At 41.0% G+C, this 17,451-nt stretch overlaps 1 protein-coding gene across 2 annotated transcripts in view; it reads left to right on the forward strand.

Moving 5' to 3' along the window:
• Nucleotides 1-2,100: 2,100 nt before the first annotated feature.
• The window catches only part of NUP160 (nucleoporin 160), a 28,356-nt gene continuing 13,005 nt past the window's right edge, over nucleotides 2,101-17,451 (forward strand). Inside the window, exons 1-21 of one of the 2 annotated variants that reach the window (XM_053400383.1) lie at nucleotides 2,101-2,234; nucleotides 2,373-2,481; nucleotides 3,790-4,000; nucleotides 4,955-5,177; nucleotides 5,563-5,647; nucleotides 6,708-6,822; nucleotides 7,133-7,291; nucleotides 8,188-8,265; nucleotides 8,655-8,752; nucleotides 9,662-9,746; nucleotides 10,419-10,487; nucleotides 10,785-10,868; nucleotides 11,210-11,380; nucleotides 11,862-11,961; nucleotides 12,755-12,920; nucleotides 13,746-13,873; nucleotides 13,985-14,145; nucleotides 14,799-14,929; nucleotides 15,103-15,173; nucleotides 15,779-15,935; nucleotides 17,355-17,424. In XM_053400383.1, the coding sequence (XP_053256358.1) occupies nucleotides 2,132-2,234; nucleotides 2,373-2,481; nucleotides 3,790-4,000; nucleotides 4,955-5,177; nucleotides 5,563-5,647; nucleotides 6,708-6,822; nucleotides 7,133-7,291; nucleotides 8,188-8,265; nucleotides 8,655-8,752; nucleotides 9,662-9,746; nucleotides 10,419-10,487; nucleotides 10,785-10,868; nucleotides 11,210-11,380; nucleotides 11,862-11,961; nucleotides 12,755-12,920; nucleotides 13,746-13,873; nucleotides 13,985-14,145; nucleotides 14,799-14,929; nucleotides 15,103-15,173; nucleotides 15,779-15,935; nucleotides 17,355-17,424 (2,574 nt within the window). In that variant the 5' untranslated portion in view covers nucleotides 2,101-2,131. The remainder of the gene's footprint in view (nucleotides 2,235-2,372; nucleotides 2,482-3,789; nucleotides 4,001-4,954; nucleotides 5,178-5,562; nucleotides 5,648-6,707; nucleotides 6,823-7,132; nucleotides 7,292-8,187; nucleotides 8,266-8,654; nucleotides 8,753-9,661; nucleotides 9,747-10,418; nucleotides 10,488-10,784; nucleotides 10,869-11,209; nucleotides 11,381-11,861; nucleotides 11,962-12,754; nucleotides 12,921-13,745; nucleotides 13,874-13,984; nucleotides 14,146-14,798; nucleotides 14,930-15,102; nucleotides 15,174-15,778; nucleotides 15,936-17,354; nucleotides 17,425-17,451) is intronic. The other variant, XM_053400375.1, reaches the window with a different exon arrangement.

Consider the following 17,451-nt stretch of genomic DNA (forward strand, 5'->3'; position numbering starts at 1 on the left):
CCCGTCTGCGGTCCCAGCTCCTGCACACCTAGCAGTTCGAAAGCACCCCTAAAGTGCAAGTAGATAAATAGGTACCGCTTTATAGCGGGAAGGTAAACAGCGTTTCTGTGTGCTGCGCTGGTGCCGGCTCGCCAGAGCAGCTTCGTCACGCTGGCCACGTGACCCGGAAGTGTCTCCGGACAGCACTGGCCCCCGGCCTCTTAAGTGAGATGGGCGCACAACCCTGTGCGAAGCACTCAGGCAGTGCTACATGATCCCATATTTTAACATACAAACTGTGTTTTGTAGGAGGTGTATTCCCTTTCCAACAGCCTGTTAATTCTACTTGAGCTGCTGCCAATAACACTGCTAGTAATTTTTTATGCTTAATTTCCTCATTAAGCTCACTTTTGATTGACTAGAGTGCCAACACTGGTCCAACTGAAGTTTTTTGCTAGTAATCTTAACCAGCTCTAAGAACACTTCCTCTGAAAACTTGTTTGCAAAAGGACAGCTCCACCACATGTACAATAGTGATCCTCTCTCAGCCCATCCCCAGCTGCATAATAGTAACACTTATTTGCCATGTAGGGCAGTTTTAGAGGAATTCTAAAAGGTGGATTCCTGGATTCTCACAAAGATAGTGTATAAACTGGGAGGGGGAGTTAGTCCACACACTATCTGATTCACTATCTTCAAACTCTCTAAAACCATTCTTCCACACCTTCTTAATGTCATCTGTCATGTCCATTACATGCTGTTAGGGAGGATAACTTTTGGCAATAACCATGCCAATGAGAGCTATGTTGCAGGTGAACATATCCCAGGCTGGCTGCTGTTCCTGTGAACAGAGCAAACAGCAGGTTGACAGAAACACCGGCAGAAAACAATATTGGAAGAAGTGCTCTAGAACACTAGTAGAACGGTAGAATGAATGGGAATCTAAATTTCTGCCTTTCTATTACCAACTGGCTGATTTACACCGCTGTCATGTAGATTTCTCAGAAATGTTCCAAAAAACATAGGATTACCAAGGATACAGAGGTCACACCTAAGATGTATTAGAAAGCCAATATATCCTGCTGAACATATTTAGCAACAGGCACTGTCCTTAATGCTCAGTCACAGCAAACATGGGGAGAAGGTTGGATGGTTGTGGGGCAACTGTTCAGGCCCTCAGCTTTGTGTTGCCCCATGCATGGCACAGATGGCCATGGCAGGCAGCACCACTGCAGGTCCAGCCCTACTGCTTCTTACTCACCCTGCAAAGATACCCTTCCTCAATCAAAACCCTCTCTTTGAATTCTAAAATATATTTGAAATTTTTAATAAAAAAACAAACTGCTTAACTTTGGCTGGATTGTGCCCTACCATTTTGTGACCTAAACAAACTATAGCAAACTTTAGAGAGGAAATGAATGGTCCTCTTCTCTGCTGTCAAAGATAACTCAAGGGCCTCTTTTTTGTAAATGTCCTAAACTACCTGAGTTGCTCCTTTTCCCATGTATTTAAAAAAAAATTATAACAATAAAACAACACTGAAACTCTTATTACAGTGAGAAACTGTGATACTTCTAACAACAATGCTTCTAAGCAGACTTGCATTGGTTACATTAAGGTGGAATACAAAAAAGGCCATAATCAGGTAAAGGTGTCTCGCCACACCCTGCAAATTAACATAGGGAAGGAACGGGACCCGCGTCTCCGTGAAGCCATCTGCTTGCATTTCCCCCTTCGCTAGCTTACACCACTGAATTCATTTTTCATCCAAGTCTGCCTGGCTGCCACTCTTTGCCGACCTGGTGCCTTCCAGAGGTCTTCGACTACAACTCCCATCAGGCCCAGCGAGCAGATGTTTCGACGGGAAATGCAGTCCAAAACATCTGGAGGGGCGCCAGGTTGGGCAAACCTGCTCCATAAAATGCCCCTTCCCTATTGCGCCTGGTCTAACTGAAGCGCGGGCCGGGTCTAACTGGACGGGCGTCTGGCTGCGCTCCTTGCCCAGCAGACGCTCCATCTAGCCCTTCGCAGGACAGAGACCCCTCAGGCCACCTCTGCTTCCCATGATTCACCGCGAAAGCAGGCTGGGTTCGGCCGCGCCCCCTTCCCACTATCCCGTGATCCACTGCGGCTCCGCGCGCGGGAAGGGAAGATGGCGGCGGCTGTTGGGCTCCCGGAGCGGGGATATTTGGAGCTGGTGGGCGCTGAGCGGGGAGCGCGGCGCCGGGTTCGCGAGCTCGTGTTCAGCCTCCCAGGTAGAGGCTTCCGGCCAGGGAGCGGGCGGCGGACGTGGGTTGCTGGGCGGGTGTCATTGCTGTTGCACGCATGGTAAAAGTCACGCTGCTGCCGCTGCCTGCCTGGCTGACGTGCCTCCTTTGCCTTGTCCCTTGCAGGCGGCGGCTCGTCCCTCACGCCCGTTCGCTACGCCGACAGCGCCGGAGGATTCTGGTACCAAGAAAACGCGCAGCTGGGGTCTGTGACCAGGAACCGCTTCATCCACTGGTGAGTGGCCTTGCTTCTGCAGCCCACCCGCCAGGCAGTGCCACGGATCGGATCCTGCCCTCTCACTCCACTGGGAGAGGTTGGGAAGAGTGAAGAGGAGCTGCCCTCCGCTTTGGCCGGGCTTCCCCTTCAGGCATCTTCTTCTGATGCCTGATCCCGTTTAGCATGTGACTAGGGTGATATACCCAAATAAATCAGATGATCTTTTTCTTTTGGTTTTGACCTGTTATTCACCAGTGAAGTGTTTTGAGCCGTTGGCTCAAACAAGCTAACAGTTTAAAATGCCTTTTTTAACACATTAACACATTAACCTAATGCAGTTATCAACAGAATGGTACGACAGCACCAGTTGTAGCTGTGTGGGAAGAGAATTCTAAAGTTGGGGTGTATGCTAAGGAAAGCATGCAGAGGAAAGGTCTACAACCAAAAATGTTAAGGCATTAAAATGAATGACAGGTGACTTGAGCAGTAATTGACAGTAATCTTTGATAATAACTGTATTTGATAGCAAAATGGCCATTGAATTTGAAATTGGAGAGTTCTGTGAATGGGTACCTGAAGAGTGCATGTAAGGTTGTATGAATTACAGTTAGGGCATGGGGAAGCAGTTTGAAGAAACAGCTGCTTGATTATGTAGGAAGTGAGAAGGACAAATTAGCAAAAGCAAATGAAGCTGTATTGAGGAGCAAAGGCCCACAAAATTCCTTGAACCACACTATAGAACTATTGTGTTTTAATTCTGTCTTGGTGAAATACAGGGCTAGGTCACAGGAAGCTATGCATCTAACCATGGAGCTCAGTAGCCTCACACAATTACCATATGTTCCCAATGTGTCTATCTCTGCCTCCTAGCAACTCTTCCAGCTGTTTGTGCCTTTTGGCACTAGGTTAATTCCCAGTCTTGTAGTGTATAGTTATTCAAATATTCCCCGTTCTGGCTTTGTGAAGGGGGAGAAGATTAAAGTGATGCTGAATCTCATAGTTGTATTTTGTGTTTGTCTGCTGCAGTATTAAAATAGTTTGATTGAGATGTTTTAGTTTCATTGTGCTGTATACCTTCCTGGACTTCCAGAAGAGGAAGGGCAACCTACAGCTTTACCTCCTTGTGTACCACTGCACACTGGTGTGCACTGCATGCTCTTTGTATGCTTGCAAAATCTAAGGCATATAGAAATACAGGTAGTACGTATATCTGACTCTTGAGATTTGCTTCTTGGTGTCATTGTCTTTCCACCATGCAAATATTGGGTTGAATTGTACTCTGTAAACCTATATTTCCTATATGTATTTACTTGTTTTCTTTTGCAGGGCTACGTCAGGTGCAACCTTGGAACTGGTAGAAGAATCCCTTGATATAAACCTTTTGAACAATGCTGTTCAGCTCAAATTTCAGAATTGTAGCCTCTTACCTGGAGGAGTACATATATTTGAGACCCAGAATAATGTTGTTATCTTGATTTCAACCAATCAGACAGTACATAGGTTGATTTTACCACACCCCACTCGGATGTATAGGAGTGTAAGTAACCTTTTTTCAAAAATTCTAAGAGTGTGAATTAACAATTAACAAGCAAATTTATAATACACAAAGCTCTCATTTTGGATTGTGATTGCATATACTGTAGAACATGTTCAATTCAGGTAATACTCCAGACTATGATTTGGAGTGTCAGAAACAAGCCCCAGGCTTGTCTCTCACCTTGTGTTTAGATTCTTTCTTATTTAGTGTTAATCATAGATGATTGTGATGTCTTAACTGGAGAACCCTTGAACCCAACTCATTCATGGTGTCAGGGTTGATTCTGGTTTGAAGGGCAATCACTAAGTGCAGGCTGCTGATTTGGACATATGGTTTTATAGATTCTGAACTGACCCTTTCTGGGAATGGGCTGTGAAATATTCTGTAATTTATTTTTTTGTAATGTATTTTTTGGGGGGGCCACATGTTTGGTTGCATTTTTTATATAGAAAATTAAAGAAAATCTAATTTTCAAATGGTTTTATTGTTGCAAATTCATGTTGAACAAATTTTGGTATGGAGCAAAACATATAGATAGTGCAAAGTAATATTGTCTAAGATAAAATGCACTGAGAAGGGTCATTGACAGAGCCCTTGTTGGCATGCACCAGGTCTTGGCTTAAGTCCCTGGTGTCTCCCATTAAAAGAATTACAGGAGCATATCATGTAAAAGTCCTGTTCCTGAGATCTTAGCCACCAAAATACACAATAATTGATTAGCTGAACAAACAGTCTGACATGGTATAAGGCAGCTTCCTATGTTCCTTTGATTGCTCTGAAGAAACTGCTTTTGTCTAATGTTTCCTTTTGATACCATTTTTCAGACACTTCTAGGTCGTATGTTACAAGAGGAATTTGAATAGAAAAGGCATTTCCTATTTGACTTTTCCATGTTCATACTTCAAATTTATATTTCTTATTGATAACTAAGCTTATTGGGGATTTTCTTAATAGGAGCTGATCACAGAAAGTCATGTACAGTCAGTTTTCACAGATGTTGGAAAAGTTCATTTAAGAGATCCTTTTAACTATTGCGTGATTCCTGCAATCCCTGGTCTGTCAACTCATTCCACTGCTTCAGCAGCTTGGCTTACCAGTGATGGAGGAGCACTTTTTGCTTTGCCATCTGCATCTGGTGGGATTTTTGTCCTTAATCTGCCACCTCACAATACTCATGGTAAGTATAGAAGCTGATCTAGATAATTTATTTAAAGTTGCTTTGCTTTTCAGTTATAAATCTCAGAAATTGCACATCGAATAAGAATTTAAAGCAGGTTTAAAATATTTTCTAATGTGCATAAGGCAATTGACTCCCCATATCCACAAAACTGTTATAATTGAGAAGTGTGTGCTGTACTAATTGTTTAAACTAAGGGAACAAAGACAGCAGCAGAACCTGCTTTTGCAATTTTGGACACTGTCAATTAATGTCTCAAATCAGTAGTCATTTTGTCTTGAATGTTTCCACATGGGACTTCTGAAAGATTATTCATCTGATTTAGTTACTGTTGTGCGCCATATATGCATGCATTATTAATAAATCATTTTTGTTTTGTTTTTAGGAATGGTTTCAACTCTAGTCGTGGAGTTGAAACAGAGTTCAGTCATGCAGCGCTTGCTTACAGGTTGGATGCCAACAGCTATCAGGCTAGTATTTTGATGGCAAACAGAACTCTTGAAGTCTCTACAGTAGCCAGTGGCATAGTTGGAGCAGGCTTGAATGAGCACTCTGCCTATTATTCATTGGAGGATATTTCTTTTCAGCTACCAAATGACCTAACTAAAATCTATTGTACCTAGATTTTCAGCCAGATCTAGAAGTGTAATTAATTATTGGAAGTGTAATGTGCTTTTTCTTAGGTGGCTCTCTTTTCTAAGCAAGCATATTAAGTTAATCTTGAAATTGTTCCTGTCGTCTCAGATCTGGACAAAGCAAAAGGAATGAACATGTTTTGAGGGAATAGGAACCTGCAGAAGACAGTCAGCCTTTTCTTTTCCATATGAAGGCCAGGGATGCTGTTGGGATTCAGTACTTCAGCTACAATTGCATGTAGCAGAGGTGTTCCAAATCTGCCCATAGTCCAGTGGTTAGGAAGTGTATACGTTTGACTGTTTTTCACAGTTCCCTACTTTTTAGTAAGAAGGTTGCATCCTTTTTATTTCCAGACATGATGGCTATTGTTCAGAGAGCCTGGGTGGCTAGTGTTAGGTTTGGAAGTAAGAAATTCTCTACTCAGCCAGGTGACTCAGCAGGTGGTCGTCATTATCTCTTAGCCTAACCTATCATAGAGAAGAGTTGTGAAGAGATAATTCTGATACACTGAGGAAGTGTGGAACGGAAATCTGACAAATTCATGCCCTCAAACTTTGGAGGCTAAATGGCTGCATTGTGATTGATGGTTGCTTGGAATATTTAGAAGAGTAAATGTTGTAACTTTTGTCTTGAAAGGGGTATGGTTTTATATGAAAAGGTTGTGCTTCACCATAAACGAGGAATGGGGAACCTAATCTGACGGGTGGGCCAGATTCCTATCTCCTCTATACCTCATGGGACATGTTTGACAAGGTGGGTGGTGGTATCCACCTCTCAATCATATGATGTCACCATGACATCAGGCGAAGATTTGGCACTTCTAACTTTTAAATTCTTGTAAATTCTGTGCTTTTTTGTTTATAATATATATAATTTAGTTTAAATCTTTTCCAGAGGAGACCAAGGTCCTTCAGAGCTTCCTGTTAGCTTGTCTGTCCACTGTCGTGAGCATGATGCCCTCCTCTTTGCACTCTACCAGGATCATAAACTTCGAATGTGGTCTTACAAAGTGAGTGTGAAATGCTAATTTCTGATAGAATACTGTTGTCATTGCTGATGGTTGATTATTCATATGACTAATGATACTTTCCAAATGTTGGTTTTCGGCAACATGCCCCTTTGAATATGCAAGCTATATTAATTACCTTTTCTGTGGTCTGCTGTGAACATGTACAACCTTCAGATCTGTATCCTTTACTGTAAAGGAACACATGGTAAAGTATCTGTCTAGTATATCAAGCTGCTGTTTTAGCAGGTGTGTTTAAAGCATTTGTCCCATTTGCAGATTGTGTTACTTATCTGGCTTCTTATCTTGGCAGGATCAAATGTGCCTGATGGTGGCTGATATGTTGGAATTTGTGCCTGTAAGTAAGGACCTAAGACTTGCTGCTGGGACTGGACACAGATTACAGCTGTCTTATTCTGAGACCCTGGGGCTTTACATTGGTGTATACTTGCATGCACCCAGACAAGGACAGGTACTTGAATTGTCTTATATTCGTAGAATTTTAATTTGCTGTTAAGTTGAGAGTCAGGGAACTACTAGTATGACCCATCAGTTTCAGAGTTTATGTGGATAAGAAAAGTTTTCTTCAATAATTTTAAACATGTTTTGTCCAGTCCTGGAAGTTTACAAAATGACATATCTTTTGATTCTGGATTAAAAGATCTTGCTGACAATTTCAAATGTCTTTTGCTTTAAAAACTGGCAAATAATAGCTCCTTGATACTTGATAAGATGTATTTTGATGAAGTGCTTTCAGAAGGACTTATCAAATACATTGTTCCAGGGAAGAACAATTTCTCATTTCCTTCTATGGCAGATAATTCATTGGTGTAGTTTTTTTTTTGGGGGGGGGGACGTGGAGACTATTTTTTGGAGATGCAGCATACAGGATTGGTGCATTTCCTGTCTTGAGTCCCAAACCCAATTTTCTGTATCAGTTTTCTTAGATCTCCAAGCTTTGCAAACAAGAAAGTAAGGTGAGGAAGGCTATAGAAAAAAGGAAATGGAAAGCACTATGTAGGTTCTGCAGAGGACAAAATTACACTTTACATAAAGGGGTACTATGTCTCCTATGCCTTGGGCATGGAGGCATTCCATTTCAAATGCACCTGTGGTATCTCCATAGGGAACCTATTGCTTCTCCTCAGAAAGAGAAAGTCTGAAAAGTGAATTAATTGTCAAGGATGTCCTCTTCTCTACGAGTGCTAAAACAACCAACTTAAATAGCATCTGTTCAACTTGATTTTCACAGTCTAGTGCCATTACTACATTACTACTGGGTATTATAATTAGAGAACTGGAATATAAGGGTTGTCTAAAATAGTTTAGAGTTTTATTTTCACTAATGACAGAATCATTTTTTTGCAGTTCTGTGTCTTCCAGTTGGTCAGCACAGAGAGTCAACGCTATAGTCTTGATCACATATCATCACTGTTCACTTCTCAGGTGGGAATGAATAAGATTTACATTAAAATGAATGTGTCTGTCAAGAAACATCCACTCTGCACTAATAGGGGTCGGTAGAGTACTGTCTTCCATTCCATCTTCCATTCTATATGAGATCAAGCAACATGGTGTGATGTTGGAGAGAAAGGGATGTGTGTTCCTGCCTCCTGTATATTCAGTTACTTCTGATCCATGGGATCTTCTGTGTGTAGCCCCAGTATTTGTCTGCTAGTAATAAATTAAAAAAATATTAGTTTTTATAGATTCAACAAAATATAAGTTCTCTCCATTGTACTGTTGTTATTTAGTTTCATTCTCTTGAGTACATTTAGGTTTGAAAATCATATTCATTGTTCTAATCCACTCGTTGTGGTATGTTTTTAACTTAGGAGACCCTTGTTGACTTTTCCTTAACTACTGCTGAGATCTGGGCACTCTGGCATGATGATGAAAATAGAACAACTGTGAAATACATCAATTTTGAGCAGTAAGTTTTGTCCACCCCTGGTGTAACCATGAGCAGTAAATTGGGTGAGGAAAAAGTTATTTTAAGCCCTGAATCCAAATTAAAAAGGAGATACTCTCAACACTAAGAGAGAGCAGAAAGATACTTCAAAGAAAATAATTATAAACTATGCTGGCACTTCTAACAAGGATTTGATACCTATTGATGAAGCATGGAGTTACCATATAGTTCTGCGTAAGGCATTTCTGGATGGCTAAGGAGGTTGACAAAAGATCAGGGGAGCCATGTTTATAATACTTAGGATGGGCTGTGAGCAGCATGCAGGCTTGCTCAAGCAGTTAGTTTCATGCTTCACACCTGTTTAAGCTAAGAAGTGGCAACACAAGGTGAAAATTGGAAAGATTTCTCTGTCTCCTGGTAGACTTGACATGTCATAGGAGCTCTTAGACTATTTGTTGAAACAGCCAGCAATTATATTTGTCAGCCATCTTGGAGAAATGGACAGAAGCTACGTTGTCTGGGAATGTTGTGGTTTTGAAGGGTCATCCACTGGACTGGCAGGGCCAGCTTCACAGAAGCAGGAATACTTCCCTCCGTTTTGTAGGTGGGAGGAAAACGACTGGTTTTGGAAAGCTGCAGAGCTGCTGAAATATAGTCCCTTAGATATCCCACTTGGCATTGAGGGGAGGGGATGATGATAGTCTCCGTGTGTGCATACACACATGTCCATTTAGGGGAAACCGGCATCAACAAACTTTCATTCATCTGTTTTTAGTTTATAATTGTAGGTTTGTGGTGTCATGGGTCAAAAATATGGAAGATGTTGGTTATGGTTAATTGTTCATAGTTATATATATTTATTCTACTTGGAAGTAATGTTTTTTGAACTATAAATGTAAAGTTGGCTAAAATGGTCCATACTTGTTTTAGCAATGTTGCAGGTCAGTGGAACCAAGTCTCTGTGCAGCCCCTGCCACCTGAAGAAGTGGATATTAGAGATGACCAGGACCCAAGGGTGTGTTCTTCAAATTAATTAATTATGAATTTGAATGACAAAACACAGATGAGTAGCACTTGTATGAATCCCTAAAAGTATGAACATTGCATATATGGAAAAAACAAATCTGTGTGCTGAGTTGCTAAGAAGGAAGACTAGTGAAATGATGGATCTTTGAAAGAAGGCATTGTTAGATTAGTAGTGTCAAACATGCATTTTGTTTTGTCTGAAGTGCAAGACTTTTGGCTTTGACTAATTGATGTGTAAATTTTGTTCTCTCTCTGTGTATGCGTGCGTGCGTGCTTGATATTACTCTTACTGCTTCTTGTGTCCCAAAGTGTCTGAAAGCAAGATTCCTTTGGCCACCAGCAGCATGCCTTTTTTTGTTGTTGTTCAAAACTTTGTGTTTCAGAAATGAACAGTGCCTCAATTTCTACACTTCATTTTACTCTTAGCTTCAAGGTTGATTTATTTCTTTCAAGGTTTAGGCAGCATGTGTGGACCTCTAATGTATTAACAATTTCACATAGTTAATATATAGTGCACATTGGAAATTGTCATTTAAACTGAAGTTGAGCAGTTGCTAGAACATAGCCATGGGACAATATTTGGACGTAGCTGTTAGTGGAAGGGAATAAAATGAATCACATGATCTGCTTGGGAAATAATTAATTATGCTGACTCTTACAGGAAACATTTACAGAGGCCATCTTCATGCCTGGACAGTTCACAAATGCGGCTTTGCTTAAAGCTTTACAGGTGAGCAGGAACATCATCATTTGTTGGGGAGTTTCTGGAAAACCATTACAATTTACACTCATAAGTCAATTGCACAAAATGGCAAGATTGGCATTTGAGGCAGAAGGGCAGAGCACTCCTCTGCTCTGCTATGCCAGTTCACAGCTACAGTGGCCTACTGTCAGCAGTCATCTACATAGAACATTCTTTTTGACACTGCTTGGCATGCTGTTAGAATTCAAGTGTGAGATCTGGTAAGCCCTGGCACTATGTGCTTTTAGGTTTAATGGTGAGAAACATCTTTTAATTTTCCCTTAGATATTTTCTCAAAGAGCTGAGCACCTCACAGACCTGTCCTGGGATGAGCTGAAAAAAGAAATTACTATAGCTCTGGAAAATGAGGTAAGAGTTCCGTTTAGTCTTTGCCCCTCTTGTTGCTTCAACAGGATGACCTTCATTCATTGGTTCTTTGTAATAATTGTGCTTATATTTATATGTTCCTTTTAAGATAGGTCAAACAATGCTCTACTGTTGTAATGCTAGTTTTTAGGGTGGTATCCAATCCAATGAAGTACTTCTGCTAGGGTTAGGTTTTCCATGTGTGTCTCCCTAGAACAAATTATGGGGGCGCATGGGGAGAGGAGAGGGAGGAAATCACCTTTAGCAGCCAACATCCTTGATTTAGGAGAACTGTTCATTTGGATAGCTAACCTTCGGTCTGTGTTTTTGTTCTTGTTTTCCAGTTCCAAGGAAATGTGACTGAGTATGAATTCTCACAAGAAGTATTTAGACAGCTGCAAATAGAATTTTGGTCAAAATTCTATGCTTACTGTGTTCAGTACCAAGAAGAACTCTCACGCCCACTTGCACTTCTCTTGAATCAATGCACTAGCATGGTGTGCCTGCTTAAAAAGGTGAGAATCAGGTTAGAAAGAGGCAAATTTCAGATATTTCTTTCATAGAGCAAAATGGGCCTGTCCATCTCTGGCAGGCAATGACCCTAACTATTGTGGACTTAAGTTTCAAGAGCTCTCAGTAGTGTGTAATTATAATTTTATGCAATAAATGTGGCAGATATAAATTTATGTTTTATTTGTTTTACATGGGACTTTTTCCTGAACAAATGTTGGTTAGAAATTCTGATGGTCCGTAGTTTCAGTAAGGATCTGAAAATCACGGAAGCTGCTAAAAGACAGCTAGTTTGAGCTTTTCCTAAATTACAGTACACTATTTTGCCATTGTATCTTTGAATATTTATGATGCTGAGAATGTGGACCACTCTGGCTATGGGCATTTCCTCACCTTCAGAATGTTGCTTTGAACTTTCCATGTAAGTAAATCATCTTTTTGTGGTGTTTGAAAACTAAATGATGAGTGTATCTTCTCCCCACACAGGGATACCTGTCTTTTCTTGTGCCCTGCTCCCTAATGGATCACCTTTACCTTTCGCTTGATGAACAACTGGTGAATGAAGTTGAGAGCACTGGCTTAGATGGTAAGAGAGAGTGAGCGTACGAACCCACTATAAGATGTTGTCGGCAGAGCAGAATTTAGAACATAGTCTTTACATTTTTTTAAAAAGTGTTTTATTTTTCTGATAAATAGCCAGGATCCAGAAAGCCACTCACATCAGGCTTGCGCTAGTGCAGTGGAACTTCCAGGTTCTCAAAACAAAACTTTATTTACATGGAAAATAAACTGCTTTGGTAACCCTGCTCTGTTTTAAAAGCAATTTACCATGTTAGCATGTGGAGCTTTTGCTCAAGAAGTGTAAGCATAAAGGGTCTCTGGGCTCATAGATCTAATTTCTCACCTCTTTGGATTCCTGCCCATGTTGGTTATTTTCAGTTAGTTATATCCTAGCAGGTAACAATAACCTTGCTGCGTCTCTCTCCAAGAACTTTTAAGAAATCAGTTCATGATCACTTTCCTAGAAGCACTTGCCTCATGTCAGCGGGTAAATGGATAAATTGAAAGGCTGGATTGAGAGTTTTAAATCTATTGATGTTTCAAAATCATGCACTGTGGGAGAGTAACATAACTAGAGAGCAACATCACTAGGGAAGTTCATTCTTGGTGCTTCTTAGGTGTCCTGCTGACTTTAGCAAGCACTAATGAAGTGATTTTTTTGTGTTTTGCCCCTGGATAGAATGTGCAAGCAAGAATAAAGTATATTCTTAACTGGTTTTATCCCTGCTTTTCCAGCATATTTGGCTTTTTTATTGTGATTAAAATATATATACACACACACTCTGAAATAAGTTCTAAACACCACCTTTTCATTGTAGAATCTGAATTTTCTCATGATCTTGTGAGTCTTGTTCAGTGCCTTCGGTTAATTGGTGAATCAATTTCTGTGGAGATGGCACTAACAATGGAAATGGCTTGCTGCCGTTCCCAGCCGCCAGAGAGAGCTGCAGGACAGATCCTTCATGACTTGATTGCTAATGACACGTAAGCATGCGCTATGAGCAAAGTAGGCCATTGATAAAAAATGATTTTCTCACTCCCTCTACAGCATTTAGCTGATTGGATAAGAGAGAGAGAGAGAGAGAGTGTGTGTGTGTGTGTGTGTGTGTGTGAGAGAGAGAGAGAGAGAGAGAGATTGAGATTTCTAGCCACAAAGTTCTAGTAGCTGTAGTTCTCAGAAAATTCAGCTCACTATTCCTTCCCCTCAGAGGGCAGAGGCAGCACAGTTGATAACCCTTCCTGTGGAGAAATGTCCTTCCAGATTTTAGGCCCTGCCTTCTTCAAGAGAGTGGTGTTACACACCAAGGCCTAAGTTATTTTTCTGTCAGAGCTGAGAGATTCAGCCTTCAATTTCTTTTTTTGTTAAAAATGTCCTCAATCTCACTGTTCCAGCTGAGGCCCAAGACAGTTTGAACCAAGGCCACACTACAAGCAAAATCCCTAGGGTCCCTGTGCTTAAAAAGTAGCCATACAAATTCAAAAGTTGTACAGTGTTTTTGTTACTTCATTTTTCTATGAAGAGTTTTTATATATTGCCTATTACAATCTGTCTCAAGGTAGTGTACAAATTACAGTCAGCTGATTGCAATAGTTTGTTCCAGATTACTTGTATCTTACAATTTCATGTTCCTCAACCCGAGGGTGTCATAGCCCATGAGACAGTGTGTGGAAAAATTAGTTGTAGGATGCTACATATAATTCTTAAAAGGGTGGATAGTGTATCTTCTGTATCATGTTTACTCCCTCATAACTGAATAAATTCTCAATATATTTTATGAAGCCTAACACATTTTGCTGGTTTCCTTGAAGAGAGAATCTAATAGAGGATATTCACAGTAAATTGCAAGAGATCAAAAACCCAATTGATGCCATTGGGGTGCTTATCCGGGAAATGGACTATGAGACAGATGCGGAAATGGAAAGAGGACTCAATATTGGTGAGAGAACAGTGTCTCTACTCTCCCTCCCCCTAACATTTTGATTAAGTGAAAGCTGCTTATGTCGATAGATGCATATATTTTTGCCTTTTCTCACCTTTCTTTCTACAGTTCAACCCTTAAATGTGCGCATGCATCTCTCTCAGCTCTATGGTAGTAGCACAACAGTAAACATGGTGTGTCGGTGTGTGTACAAGATGTCCATGACTCGCTTTTTGCTTTGTCGGGACTTGTTGATTTTACAGCAGCTCTTGCTACGGCTTGGAGATACTGTGAGTATATTGGAACAAAGTTGACTGTATGACCTCAAGCAGTACAATCCTTGCATCATTAACTGGACAGCATACATTGAATAATAATGGAATGGTTATTATTATTCAGTGGTGTTGAATAATAATGGAGTGTTTACAATGGTTGCTGAATGGACATTACCGCTTAGCTGTCAGGGTGCACTGTGTTGCTGGAGCTACTTTCTTGGCAGCCAGGAAAGAACTTGGGGGCCAAAACATATCTTGTCACAGAGCAGCACATCTGAACCCAAGCCATTATCCTTATTAACAAGAAGGAGCTTAAGTTGATTCAGATCAGATAGTAATGTCATGTTTCCAACATCAGCTGCTTACTTCAGTTAGATAGGCTCTGGGTTGATTTTCCTTCAGTCCCATTCAACCCACTTAAAATAGCACTTCTGTCTTTGGCTATCTTGCTTTCAATATTTGTTGGCTTCATTCTTCTCCTTTCTAGCAACTGCTTAGGGATAGCCCTGAAGATATTGCTATAGAAAAGTCAAAATGGGGTATAATTGTCTATATGGAGAAGGGGAGGATAATACCACAAGGATTTTTGCATCTTTTCTGAATAATGTGAAAATACTTGGCCATTGACAGCTATTGAACAACAACTAATACTTATGTTGTGTTTTTAGGTATTGGGCGGAGGCCAGCTATACCACATTCAACAGAACTTGCTGCATCGCACATCTCATTTGATATTATCATATTACCTGATCAGGTGGGCAAGTCAACGCTTGGCATCAGATGTTCCAGTTGATGAACTGTAAGTTCTTTACCTATAGTTTGTAATTAATATGATGGGTGAAGTAGGCGTGGCCATTCTCTTTTCCTTTAGCGAAAAATAGGCATTTTGTTTGATAATAGCAAGCAGCTAATTTGGGCAGGTTCTGCTCAGGACTTTTGTGTCTGATAAGTATTTTTTCTTGGTTTCTTCAGGGAATGTAACCTACAGCATCTTTCTGTATTAAAACTGACAGATTCTACAGCTATAACACCACTCAAGCTAGGTAAGAAATTAAAAGCTTTTTGTCTCTTTTTGGTTGTATGTTCAGTTACTGTTTTTTAAAAGTGACAATACAAGGCTTTGCTAAAAGATTAATCATGTTTATAGACATCAGTTCTCCAGTGCTCAGGTTAAAATAGTTTAAAGCAAGATAGTGCTGAAATCGTTGCTCAGATAACCTAAACTGCTATAGCTCAGGGGCCGTTTTTAACATTAACCCAGCCACCTTTACCTGCAGTCATTAGGCTAGATTTTTATTTTAAAATTGTTAGGATTTTCCAAATTTTAAGTATCCTACGTGCCATATTTCCTATGCCTAGATTTTTCAAACTCAACAGTTATATAGATAGCTAGAAAATCTAGTCTTTACCTGTCAAAACAGTTGTGTCTAAAAATGCAAAGTACATCTAAAGTAAGCAAAATCTAAAAATTGGCATTTAAGTTTACAGCCTTTCTTCCCTGCATCCCACTTGGATTTATTAGAAGTGGAATACAGAAGTTAGTATTAGGGAAACCATTAAATTGAAGAGTCATGTACCAAACATGTTTATGGCATTTTCTCATTGTTTAGAGATATTGATGCAGACAACATCTTTTAATCTGTTTTAGTGTCCAGCCCTCAAACTATCGTGGAGCTGTTCTTTCAGGAGGTAGCCCGAAAACACATAATATCTCAACTGTTCCCACCTAACGCAGCCTTGGATGAATCAAGTTTGAGTTGGCCTCAAATGTTTTCTGCAATTTTGAGTTATCTCCTGCAGTTCTTGTATCCTTCAGTTGCAGCTTCTGCTTGAAACGGTGGACAGGAGCTATGCTTTCTTCTGTTCCTCTAGTGCGGGGATTCTTAAACTTTCTACCCCTGGGATAAAAATTAACTGGGGCCCTCCAAACACAATGTGCAGGGGCGGAATCAGCAGACAGAGGCACAGTTTAGCATAACCAGCTGACAATTATTGACATTTTGCGAATTTCTGAAATTCTTTGCTCCAGTGATTCCTCTATGGCAGGGAGTTACAGTTCAGTTTCATTCAAGTAAAGTACAGGCGTTGGGTGGAATTCATCATTGTGCTCATTCAGTTCTTCCTGTGCAAGCATTCCAGCTTGCCAAATGTATCCTCCCTCCCTGCATGCTCTTCTGGGGGTTCTCTAGGACCCCCCCAAACCAATGGTGAGGGTGCCTGTGGGGGGAGCCCAGTTGGCAAGGTGTGAAGTCTTTGTGCAGGGCTTCCACTCATGGGGCTGGTTAGCCAAATCCTGCCCATAGCTGCAGAGGCATGACTTGGCTTCCTCACTTTAGGCACAATTTTATGATCTAGAGCAGGGGTAGTCAACCTTTTTATACCGACCACCCACTAATGCATCTTTCTTGATGGTAACATTTCCTTACTGCTCACCAGTGCTCGATGGAAGGAGGATTAAGCTTGTGTCGTACAACCTCCTTCCGCCCACCTGGAATCCTGAAACGCCCACTAGTGGGTGGTAGGGACCAGGTTGACAACCCCTGATCTAGAGGCTCCTCCTTCCTCTTTTTACATTCACTTTTCACTCCTCTGTGAGTTTCCCTCTTTTTCCCCATTCCTTTCTTCCCAGTTTATTGGGTGTGTTGTTGTTTTTTTAAAAAATGGTTCATCTTACTTGCTAATCCACCCTTCCTCCCTTTCCTTTCAGAGGGTTGGCAGCAAGGAAAGAGGACTGAGGTATGAGACTGTGTGTGAGAGAAGTGGAGGGACCAGAAGGCACAAGAGAAGCCCCAAGCACTTCTCCCTCTGTCTGTCCTTTTGCCTCCCGTCTTCCTGTTCTTCCTCTTCCTTCCCTCACACTAAGCCTGCTGGACTGCCCATCTCTTGTCTATTTCCTCTTCTTCCTTTCTGTTCCTGCCCTCCAACTCTGCATGCTACAGCCTCGCTCTCCAACCAGCTCCTGCTCCCATGCATCCCTATGATTGTACATGTGAGGAGCTGCTGTTCGTGGTATTGATTCATCCAAAAGACTACAGCACAGTCAAGGGACAACCAAAATGATCAAGGGGGTGGAGTGACTCCCCTAGGAAGAAAGATTACGGTGTTTGGGACTTTTTAGTTAAAAGAGAAAAGGCGAGGAAGACGTGATATGATAGAAGTTCATAAAATTAAACCCAGGGTCTTGTCATCCATTCAAGAACCTATATTCCTTATGCAGTCTTCAGGTGGCCAAGCAATCCTAACTTCCTCTTTCCAGAATGTTTGATGGGGGCTTGTCAGTATGCTCAACTGCAGGTGAGATCTTTATTTGTGAAATCCTTT

Source organism: Podarcis raffonei, chromosome 1 (assembly GCF_027172205.1).
Source record: "Podarcis raffonei isolate rPodRaf1 chromosome 1, rPodRaf1.pri, whole genome shotgun sequence".
NCBI lineage: Eukaryota > Metazoa > Chordata > Lepidosauria > Squamata > Lacertidae > Podarcis > Podarcis raffonei.